Source organism: Equus caballus, chromosome 1 (genome assembly GCF_041296265.1).
Source record: "Equus caballus isolate H_3958 breed thoroughbred chromosome 1, TB-T2T, whole genome shotgun sequence".
In the NCBI taxonomy this organism is placed as follows: Eukaryota; Metazoa; Chordata; class Mammalia; order Perissodactyla; family Equidae; genus Equus; species Equus caballus.
This window is the reverse complement of record NC_091684.1, coordinates 170,507,023-170,518,576: the sequence shown is the minus strand read 5'-3', so window position 1 is coordinate 170,518,576 and position 11,554 is coordinate 170,507,023. Positions and strand designations below refer to the sequence as shown.

The 11,554-nt window shown below is 45.6% G+C and overlaps 1 protein-coding gene across 3 annotated transcripts; it reads right to left on the bottom strand.

The window, feature by feature from the left end:
- Positions 1-3,746: 3,746 nt before the first annotated feature.
- Positions 3,747-11,154, bottom strand: LOC100072612 (purine nucleoside phosphorylase). 3 transcript variants are annotated; one of them, XM_005603184.4, is made up of 6 exons: positions 10,925-11,154; positions 8,182-8,351; positions 5,924-6,027; positions 5,550-5,725; positions 5,246-5,436; positions 3,747-4,403 (listed from the first exon to the last, which is right to left on the bottom strand). In XM_005603184.4, the coding sequence occupies exons 1-6, from the start codon at positions 10,933-10,935 to the stop codon at positions 4,186-4,188; spliced, it is 870 nt and encodes a 289-aa protein (XP_005603241.3). In that variant the 5' UTR covers positions 10,936-11,154; the 3' UTR covers positions 3,747-4,185. The 3 variants fall into 3 exon arrangements, with proteins under 3 accessions (XP_005603241.3, XP_001502658.4, XP_070095807.1); XM_001502608.6 differs by having other exon boundaries at positions 10,702-11,046; XM_070239706.1 differs by lacking the exon at positions 10,925-11,154 and adding an exon at positions 10,197-10,234.
- Between the last annotated feature and the right edge of the window lie 400 nt (positions 11,155-11,554).

The following is an 11,554-nucleotide window of genomic DNA, read 5'->3' as shown; positions in this document are numbered from 1 at the left end:
ATAGTGTGAGTGGGCCTCAACCAAACTGGTGAAGCCCTGAATAGAAGAAAAAACTGACCTCCTCTGAGCAAGAGAGAATTCTCCAAGGAGACTGCTTTTGAATTTGAGCTGCAGCATCGGCTCCTTCCTGGGTCTCCAGCCTGCCTTTGGACTTCAACTGCAACTCTTTCCTGAGTCTCCAGGCTGCCAGCTACCCCTATCAGATTTTAGACTCACCAAGTCTCCACAATCCCATGATCCAATTCCTCAAAATAAATCTCTAACTATATACAGACACTTCCTATGGTTCCTTTTCTCTGGAGAACCTAATACGATACTATAACCTATTTGACCAGGCCTCTATTAAAGGATACTTAGTGTTTTCGTTTTTCTGCTATTACAAACAACGCTGCAATGAATATCTTTGTATATACGTTATTAGGGACATGCCACGTCTGTGTGTTTAACCACTGTGCTATTTTGCTTCAATATAAAAAGAACTTAGAAAATCCTCTCCCCAAGCAGTAGCCAGGCCAGTTTGGATAATGTCTTGCTACAAATCTTATGTTCAATGTCATTAGTCATTAGGGAAGTGCAAATTACAACCATAATGGAATATCACTATACACCCACTAGAATGGCTAAAACTATAAAGTCTGGCCATATTAAGCGTTGGTGAGGATGTGGAACAACTGGAACTCCAATACTCTGCTGGCGGGAGTATAAAATATTACAACTACTTTATAAAACAGTATGGCAGTTTCTTAAAAAGATAAAAATTTACCAACTTTATGACCCAGTCATTTCATTCCTAGATATTTTCCCAAGAGAAATGAAAGCTTATGTCCACACAAAGGCTTGTGCACAAATATTCACAGCTGCTTATTTGTAATAGCTAAAAACTAGAAACAACTGAATGTTCATTGGTGGGTAAATGTATTGTGGAATATCCATACAATGGAATATTACTCAACAATAAAAAGGAATGACTACTGATTCATGCAACACAGGGACGAGTCCCAAAATAATTATGCAGAGTAGAAGAAACCAGACGAAACACATGTTAAATACCGTATGACTTCATGTGTCTACATGAATATGTTTGCTGTCTTGATTGTGATGACTGTTTCACAGATGCATATACCTGTCAAAACTTACCCAATTGTACACTTGGAATATGCGCAGTTATTGTCTTTCAATTATATATCAACAAAGCTATAAAAATTTTATTTTGAACGTCAAAAAAAAAAAAAGAATGGCAGATTGGCCAGAAAATATAGAAAATTATTCTTACCATAATTCTATCTTTGTTTTTTTTAAACACTAGCGGCTCCTATCCATTTGTGAGGGAAGAGGGAAAGGTAGCTGAGGACACATCCAAGGATATGACTTTCTCCTGCGTCCAAAAATTCACACACCTGTAATCTTGCATTTCAGGGGCTTCACAGGCTGTGTAACATCCTATCTATTGATGTCCAGAGTGATAACTTTCCCACTCCAAATAAGTATATCAAAATAACTACTGTGCCAAATATTGACTTTATCCCTCGATGGCAATTATTTTTATACTTTCTTTGATGGAGTTGGTAGGATACTAACAATGGTGGGAGCTATATTTTATTATACGGGGGAGCAGTAGGGATTAACGTTGTGAGCCGGAATTGACCATAGACAACCTATTTTTTTTTTTGTCACCCTAGGAGTACATTTAATGCCTTAATATGAATATATTAATATACACTTGTATAAGCAAGTGAGTCCCACATTTTGTACTTTAAATTAGAACTAAGAAATTAGACTCTTGAATTAAGGCATCAAATGCATAATCTTATGGAATCTAGTATTCTATCACGAAATACATGATGCTCTACAGGGTAAATGGGTAAACCCATTTACTAATCTATAAAGTTAGAATTCCACAAAGTCTTTCAGGGACATATTTTTCAGGTGGCACCATTCCGGATCCTGATTCATCTCACCAAGGGGCAGATCAGGGGTAAGAAAGCCAAGCACCAGATGCAGCCCTCTTCCCACTTCCAAATACCCATTTGCCCATCTCACTAGAGTCCTTCATGTCCTCTGGTCTAGTCACAGCTCTTGTGACAATGACCTATGAATATGCCTAGTAGTTTTCATAGCCCTGTGCTTTGGCACACCCTGGTGTGAAATCTTCCTCCCCTCCATCCTCTGAGACTAAGTCAAAGTTTTCTGTGAAACTTTCCCTAAACACCCAATCGTCAGGGGCCAGTGTATGCAATCAGTCCATCCTTTGGTCTCCCGTCACATGTGACTTGTACCTATTTTATACCACCTTATAGGAACAGTTCATGGCTTTACAAAGGTATCTCTTAATATTGTAAGGCCCTTGAGAGAAATGACCATTTTTTCATTCTCAATTTAACATTTTCTGAGCTGAGAGTGTTATACAGAGATATTTAATAACTTGATCAAACAAAAATGTCTATTAGCCATCTCCTTAGGTGAACAAAGTAAAGTTGTGTTTCTATCTAAAGGATGCATAGTACTTCCCTCTAAACCAGCTCTCTCAGAGACAAAAGACAGATGCTAGTAGATTGCCTAAAGGTCCAGGTAGGGTTTTAGAGCTGGATGGAGGTACAAAGAACTGATGAAAGAATGATGACCAGGCCACTCCAGGATGCTTTTTGGTGCAGGGCTCAGCTAAGTAGGTCACTTACCATACAATGATGATTTGAAAGACTTTTTTTTTTTGAGGAAGATTAGCCCTGAACTAACATCCACAACCAATCTTTCTCCTTTTTCTGAGGAAGATTGGCCTTGAGCTAAGATCCACGCCCATGCCTGCCACAGCATGGCTAACAAGCCGTGCACAGGTCCACACCCAGGATCCCAAGTGGCCAACCTGGGGCTGCTGAAGCTGAGCGCGAGAACTTAACCGCTACGCCAGAGGCCGGCCCCCTGAAAGACTTTTCAAAAGCTTTCTGTCCAACATGCCTCTTCTATTTTATACTACTAGTACTTGGAATGTCACCATTATTATAGATTCATCCAGCACAACCCTTCCTGACAAGGCAAAGAGGCCCCGAGGGTAGTGTGGTTTTCAAACATGCCAGCCAGCTGAATGCACGTTGATAACCACTAGTGCCTCGAGCCAGTCACAGGGAGGTTCTGACCAAGCGAAAGTGAAGAGAAAGACTAGAGCCCAGACAGGCAGCAATAGGAGGGAAGGAAGAGCTCCAAGAAGCTGAGGATGAGCCCACTTCACAAGTTGCCTGGGGCTGGCAGGACTCTAACCAGCAGTGTAGTGGCTGGCCACAGAAAACGGGGTATTATCTGCTGCACTATCAGAGCAAAGGAGGGTATAGTTGCCACTAATTAGGGCAGAAGGTAGACTAGGAGAGAGAAGGAAATCAAGAGGAAATATAATTAGGACTTAACGGGGAAGTGGCAACTGTTAACAGAAGCTGAGATCAGTGAACAGTCTGGTATTCATGAGAGAGCAGACGGGGTGACACAATCGGAAGGCAAGGGACAGAGCAGACTGGTCTGAGGGAAGTGGCCTCACATGCCAGAAGCTAGCCCTTCCATCCTCATCATCTTCCAACAACTTTGTCTCTCATCATTTTGCCTTTCCTTCCTCTTTCCTGGATTCACCTACCACCTCATCTCAGTTCTTAGCTACTTATCTGAGAAGGAGACAGTCACATAAGACATGTGGTCTCGCAACCTTTCATACCAGTCTCTGCCTGTGCCCCAGCCTTATAACAAACTGCACAAAAATGAACAAATTATTTTATCTTTCTCTTTATTCTCAAAGTATGATAGTATAACAGTACAAGAGACATTGGGCTGGTCCCTGCGTGGGATCTAGTGCTTTAGGGGACTCAGAACTGAGACCCCAGGAATTTGAGAGCATCATTTCAGAAAGCTGGAGTAGCTACTATGCCAAGTGCAACAGCCTAAGCCACATCCTGGGCATTTGCATGGATGTGTGGCAGGGCTTGGGCTTCAGCTCTCAGGGAAGGACTGTTTTGAGAAGACAATGAAGCAAAAGAGGACCTGGCACCAGAAGGGTCTGATGGGAGAAGTGAGGAAGGTGGAGGATGTGGATCTTCCTTTCTTTTCTGCTACTACCTAAGAGCAGAGGCACATGACCCACCAAGGGGCCAAAGCAGGTAGCAGCTACTCGTATACCATAATGGAGAGGCCAGACCACTCCAGGCCTGCTTAACTGGCACTGCCAGGCTGTGGAATGCCAGCCATAAGGATGGAGACAAACTTTTCCAGTTTCTGTGCCGCTTGTCTCCCGGCCTCTAGGACTTCCTCGTGAGTGGTCTTTTCCAGGCTTTCATAATCCATAACGACCTTGTTAGTGATGAGGGAGAAGCCAAAGACTCGAAGTCCACAGTGCCTTGCAACTATAACTTCTGGAACTGTGCTCATGCCTGATGGGGAGAAAGAGGGACACCAACTGTCAGGAGCCTCAAGTGACTCTTTTCCTCACCCCTTGGCCTAACAGCTATTCATCACCTCTCTGAAAATTTAACATGTCAGAAAACATCCAAAGAAGCAGCTAAATTAGAGTTGAGCTTAGGTTGTTCTGTATTGTTTAAAGGAGTGGGCCCTCAGAGGGCCTTACACTTTTCTTATAAATATTACCATTGCAATACTTTATTTCTGTATCTGTCTGTGGCAATTTTTTTTTTCGAGGAAGATTTGCCCTGAGATAACATCTGTTGCCAATCTTCCTCATTTTTGCTTGAGGAAGATTCGTCCTGAACTAATATCCATGCCAGTCATCCTCTATTTTGTATTTGGGTCACCACCTAGCGTGGCTGCTGATGAGTGGTATAGATGCATGCCTGGGAACCTCAACTGGGCTTCTGAAGTGGGGTGTGCTTAACTTAACAACTAGGCCACGGGTCCGCCCCTGTCTGTGGCAATTTTGGAGTCAGTTGTAATGATGCAGTTCCATCTTCCAGGCAAGGTACAGAAGGTGCATATAATGATATTTATTAGAATAACACTTAGACATAGTTATCAAATCATGGATAGGTCATTAGCATTACAGCTGTTTAAGCCCTTGATGCTGGATGAGGAGGTTTGCTGGGACAATACACCAAACCTCACCATCTTAGTATCTTTCTAGAAGTCAATTTCATTCAATCTACCTTTAAGTCAGATTCTCTCTCAATCCACCATCAAATCTGCAATCTCTTACTTCTTGCCCTCCCTATTTTACCAGATCCCTCCCGCTTCAAGCCTCCAACCACATTCCCCTTCTCACCAATAGCATCTGCTCCCAGCTTCTGCAGCAGATGAGACTCTACCACAGTATCAAAGCTGGGGCCTGCCACCATCACGTAGGTGCCTTCCTGTAGCTCTCTCTCCTCCCCCATTTGTTTCCAGGCAATGTGAGCCTTCTGCCTCATATCCCGGTCATAGGCATCAGACATGGCAGGGAAACGAACTCCAAACCTAGGGCACAGGTTCAATTATCTCAGATTAACGGAATACAACGAGATTTCTCCGAACCCCCAGGCCAGTCCTTACAATCTATCCATCTATAAATAAAGGAACAAGATCCATACCTTTCATCATTGGGACCTATGAGAGGGTTCTGACCAGAGAAACCAGGCAGGTTAATGTGATCACGGATCAGCATGATATCTCCAACCTCAAACTTGGGGTTGAGCCCTCCAGCTGCATTGGTGACCACAAGGGTGTCCACACCCAGAAGACGGAAAACCCTCACTGGGAAGGTCACCTTAGAAGCAAAAGATAAAAGATGATAAACTGTTCTTTAAAATTTCACCAACCCATCCATGCAGACATGCATGATATACATCATGAAAGAGAAAAGAGGGCATCAAAAATTACCTAGACCAGGTAGCTAGGTAATAGAATAGGAGAGATGGCTCTCTCCCTTCTTCCAGATTCATCTAGGCTGATGCCCCTGATTCACCTTCCAGAGCGGGTAGCCTTCATACATGTGGAACCTGCCCTGCATCATCACACAGGCTTTGCCGTTCAGGAACCCAAACACCAGTCGACCAGCATGACCTGGCACTGTATACAAACAAGAAAGGGAGATGAATGGGATGATTGTTTCATACAACACATATCCATGAACACCTACCATGAGCCAACTCATTGTGCTCAACACGTGAGGGCATAATGAAGCAAAAGAAGACATTACCATCTCTGCTTTCAGAAAGTTTAAGTTGAGTGGGGGAGGCAGAAATTAATCACAATTTTACAATTAAGTATATAAATCCATTTTGAGATTAAAGCTATGGAGACAAGGATGTTCGGTGTAAACATATATCAAAACAAGGAAAGGCTTTTTAAAGACATTTCTAAGAATGAGAAAGCCATATTGCGAGAGAATAGGAATAAAAAGTAGAATAAATGGGTAATAATGAAACAGTGAATGCAGTAATTATAGAACTTTTTTCCAAAATTTTCAAAATTCTCAAAATGTATATTCTTATTTATTACCCTAACTATATGCCTCCTCGCTCCTGAAAGGGAACTCAAGGCATATCCTAGCTTTCTAAAGAGTCTACTGAACAAAGGGAAATGGGCAGAGCTTGGATCCATACAAGTCTCCTCCATTAGACCCACATAACAGTTCTGTGGGAGCACATGTCCAGGATGGGGCAGGCAGGGGACGGGAGTGCAAAGGTAACTCCCACCCAGACATCATAGCCATCATTACCATACCCTTATCTGGCATTTCTCCTCTAATGGACATGGCCACCCTATCGCTTGGAATGGATGTTCTAGGAGACGCACCAAAACCAAGAGGAAGAGTTGACGGACACACAGAGATATAGCAGCTTATTAAAAAAATTACCAGTAATAGAGCAGAGGTGTCAGAGATTGAAAAACTCAAGTGGAATACAAAAAAACACGTTGATAAAATTTAAAAATTAATCCACTTATCACTAAGTGCAATGCCCTTCTTCAGGGAGTAGGAGTGACAGGTAGAGCCAATGCCACTACTATCTTCCTTAGAAAACTTTGCCCTCCCTCTCTTTTCTTAATATTTCCTTCTCCTACCCCATTCCCACCTCCCCACTCTAGTCTCCCAGTTGCTTCAAAGGATTTGAAAAATATCGGTGAAAAGTCATAACTCTCCAGAGAAAACAGGAAGGTAGATTGCCGAAAAATTTATAAATAAATCAAGAGAAGTTAGTGATCTGAGAAATGAATCAGTAAACCAAATAAACTATCTTTGTCCTATTTTACCTGGCCCTTTTCCAAGTGTTAGCCTTAGAGCTTTCTGGATGCTACTGGGATGCTGGATACCCTATTCTCAGATACCTCAGAGCTCCACTGTGCACAGGGTGCATCTGCCCCGTTCCTTTCCCCTCCAAAGGGTAGTGTGAATGAGAAGTTGTGTATTCATGCAGCATCTGTGCATTTGTCTGCAGGAACATGGCAGTCTGCCCATTTGCTGCTGTGCACCAGTGTCTGCCTTATCCTAGGCCTGGAGCTAGAGCTGGGAGATTGGGAATAGCAGGAGGACATGGGACAGGGATGGCCTGATCTTGTCCTGAGCAGTTACAGGCACTGTTTTTTCCATTAATGCTGCAGACTGAAAGAAATGAGAGAAAAGAAATGAGAATGAAAGAAATAAGAGTGTGCGTGAGTCTGTGGTGACCATGGTATATGGGGGAGCAGTTGAGGGAGGTGTTGAAGAGCTTTAAGGAGCTCTGAATCATTCAAGCATATGAAACAGGTCATCATATAGTACATGACACACACACGCCCTGTCTATTCTGAAATTCCTACTGGGGAAATTTCCTTCTAAAGTCATTCTGATTCCTGGGGCTGGCCCCGTGGCCGAGTGGTTGGGTTCGCGCGCTCCGCTGCAGGCGGCCCAGTGTCTCGTTGGTTCGAATCCTGGGCACGGACATGGCACTGCTCATCAGACCACGCTGAGGCAGCGTCCCACATGCCACAACTAGAAGTATACACAACGATGTACCTGGGGGCTTTGGGGAGAAAAAGGAAAAAATAAAATCTTTAAAAAAAATAAATAAATAAATAAAAATAAAGTCATTCTGATTCCTGTCGTCTTCTCTCCTCCATCACAACAGTTGTCTCCAGTCAAATGCTATAGAGAATAACCAGCTCCAGGCACGGAAGCATTGCCCTTCCATCAGAATCCCATCAACATTCCTCAGTCCCATCCCTCCCTCCCCTGACCAGTACCTGTACTTCGGGGAAAGTTTGGTATCTCACTGTAGTCAAAGCTCTGGGCCTGAGTTAACTGATTAGTCAGACCTCCTAACCCAGAACCGCAGATCACCGCCACTTGAGGGCGGTGCTTGGTGTGGGACAGAAGCCACTGTGCGGTGGTCTGATAATCTTCATATGTGAACCTAGGAGAAAGGGAAAATCAAGGTGAGTTTCACTCCCATCCCAAGTGCATCACAGACTAATGACCCTCAGCGCACAAAGGCTGGCAGGTGTACCAAGGTGACAGGGGACAGAAAATCTGGTCAAAGAGCTGCACCAGAGGGAAGGCTCCTCTCTCTCAGGAGAGGCTGCACTAAGCTCACCCACCCACCCACCCACACACTCCTCTTTCTGAATCAGACTCACTAAAAGTCTGACATGAAACTCCCTCCTCATTCCTGGCAAATATTAATGATGCCTATGTCTCCACCAGCAGCCCCAACTCCAGTTCAGCCACCACTGGCAGGCTTAACCTCTCTCTTGTGACAAAGATTTAGAGGAAGGACCATCTAGTATACAGACAAATACAGCGAAATAATCAAATCGAGGAGGGTAAAAGTGCTGGGCCTCAGGAGGCCGGCCCAGAAGTACACTCAAAAAGGAACTAAGACCTTCCTTAGGGCAGTGACAAACTCAATGCACCCCTCCTTAGTACCCACTCAGGACGCTCAAAATGTGGTTAAGACTAACTACCCTGAGGGCAAGGGATGAATCCAATTTCCTTCTGGACCCTCACCCTCCAGCTCTCCCCTCAGACAAATACTAAGGGCTGAATTTTTTTTTTTTTTTTTTTTGAGGAAGATTAGCCCTAAGCTAACATCTGCTGCCAATCCTCCTCTTTTTGCTGAACAAGACTGGCCCTGAGCTAACATCCGTGCCCATCCTCCTCCACTTTATATGGGACGCTTACCACAGCATGGCCTGGCAAGCAGCACATAGGACCGCACCCAGGATCCAAACCAGTGAACCTCAGGCCACCAAAGCAGAACCTGCGAACTTAACCACTATGCCACCGGGCCCTAGGGGCTAAATTTTTGATTGACAAAGAAAGTGAGAGGAACACTCCTAGTGGAAGTCTATGTGTCTGTTCAATTGGATCCTTCTTTCCAGGGTCCCCAGACCCAAACAGAGTACTGTCACATGGAATGCCAAGAGCAGACCCCATTTGCACTCTGGTTGTCAGCGCTGGAGCAGAACTGACTGCATAAATTTCTCACAGCAGCTTGTTAAAAATAGATTCTGGAGCCCACTCCTCCAGATTCATAATTTTGGAGAGAGACCCTAGAATCTGTATTTTTTACAAAAGTGCCTCAAGTAATTCTGATTCAAAAACCAGGTTTGGGAATTTCTGGTCTAGAGGGAAGCAGAAATCAACCTGGTGTCTAGTCCCAATTTTGCCTTTTTAGGCAAGTAACTTGTGCTTCAAATTCTTTCCTGAGATAGAAACCAAAGGAATGTGATCAGCCCTGCCTATCTTACAGGCTCAGTTTGAAAATGAATTAAAAACTTGCTAACAAGCTCCAAAGATCTTTAACTCCATAAATCACCGGTTCAGGTCCCCATCACGTGAACCTTTCTGCCACTTGCTCCCATGTCTCTGTTCTGCTCCCTGCCTTCCCCCATCTTCCCTTCTCTTCACCAAGGTTCTTTGCTCCTCACAGACTTAAGGACATACACTCATCCAGAACCCATACATCCCAAGAATCAATCTAGAATTTTTCTCACAATTCTAGTCCAATTCTCTCACACCCATGCACACAGCTAACCAAGCCTCCAGAGGAAATTCTTTCCCTCAAAAGCAGAGCCTTTGAAACCAAATCACTCCACAATACACCAGGCTTCCCTCAGGGAAGTAGCTGAGAAAGGGACAGGGCAGGGGCGCTAGAGCCAGGGCCACAGGAGGCTGGAGAAGAGAAGCAATGAAATGGTAAGAAGTGAACCAAACAGCATCCCCAAGAGATGCAAAGGAAATGTGAAGCCCTGGCCACCTAGCATTTCTAGCCACAGCCATAGGACTTCCTCATTGGCCATCAGTGCCCTGAGCATCCAAAAGCCATTGCGATCCCTAACGCTGGAGATTTGGACTGGGATTTCCAGGACCAAAGCAGAGAAAGAGGTTTTCAAAGGTAGGAGTGGGGGCCAGTGGGCAGGATATGTTGCCTGGATCAATGAATAACGGTTTCCTTCCCTCCTTGGAGACTCCATCCCTAACTAAATTGGACCTCCAATTTCGAGGGAAGAGTGGCGTTGGCGAAGGACCTGAGCAATCTCTCCTCTGAAGGAGGAACTCTAGATATGGGCAGCAAAACTATCTCGCGGCTTTACTTGGACTCTAGAATGGGAATCTGTGAAGAGCGTGCAGTGGGAAGACCTTTGCCCTGTATTTGGGGTAGGGGAGTACGCCCCCCTCTAGACTTACACCCTCAACGTGCACGCGCACACATACACACAAACACACCGGCTCCTTTTCCGAGTACACTACACTCTACTCACCTCTCCCCTTCCCGCTCCACTGGCGTCACCCTGGCTCGATTCCCGAGTGCGTCCCTGCTCTGCGCCTTGGCCCTGACCCCGGGCTCCTTGCCAGGCCTCTCTGCAGCTCCAGGGCCCCCGCTCCCTCTCCCTCGGGGCCCAGAGCCGGGTTTCCAGGTCTCGGTAACAGCCATTTCCCCTCCCTAGGAGCGGCAGAGTTCCCCGGGCAAGGTGCCCACCTCACCCGGTCTCCATGGTGCCGCTGACGTTCTCCGAGCAAGCCCGCCCTTCACTGCCTGGATCTGCTCGGCTGAGCTGAGCTGCCGCCGCCGGTCAGGGCCGCACACTTAGCGCGCTGTTTGCTCCTCAGCCCGGAAGGCCCCACCCGACGGCAGCAGAGCACGCTGGCCGGTCCTGTCTCCATGGTGACACACTCTGTTTCAATCGTCCCAGGCTTGGCTACAAGCCTAATCTGACTTCTTCCCCGGGCTGGATCCTTTCTTGTGCCCCACCTCCCCTTGCTCCTCCACCCCCGGAGGGCCATGATGCATTTCATCCCTGCGCCTGTTCCAGTCCGTAGAGCTGGGGTTTCTGGCGAGGATGCCTATGCCAGAAGAGGGCTAGAAGCCAGGAGGAGACCCCCGAACTGTCTGTCTCCAACCCCATTCCTGCTTGTGTCTACAGTGAACCGTGAGAGATTGGAAAGTTGAAAATTTGAAACCTTAGATCATGCAACCTCAGAATAAAATTGAATTGAGCCTGTGTCTGAGCTGCTTCCTGAACAAGGAAACAGGGTCGAACCAAGAGGTTACGGCCTTTAGGAGCACTTATCGGGGGTCTAAATCCAGGTCCAGATGGGGAGAAGAGGAAAGTT

Excerpts from the sequence above, each read along its gene's own strand:
- LOC100072612 (XM_001502608.6), bottom strand. The coding sequence starts at position 10,874 with ATGGCTGTTACCGAGACCTGGAAACCCGGCTCTGGGCCCCGAGGGAGA. Across the intron at positions 5,437-5,549 it reads ATAGGTCCCAATGATGAAAG|GTTTGGAGTTCGTTTCCCTG; the intron begins GTATGGATCTTG and ends CCTGTGCCCTAG. Across the intron at positions 4,404-5,245 it reads GCTGGGAGCAGATGCTATTG|GCATGAGCACAGTTCCAGAA; the intron begins GTGAGAAGGGGA and ends TCTCCCCATCAG.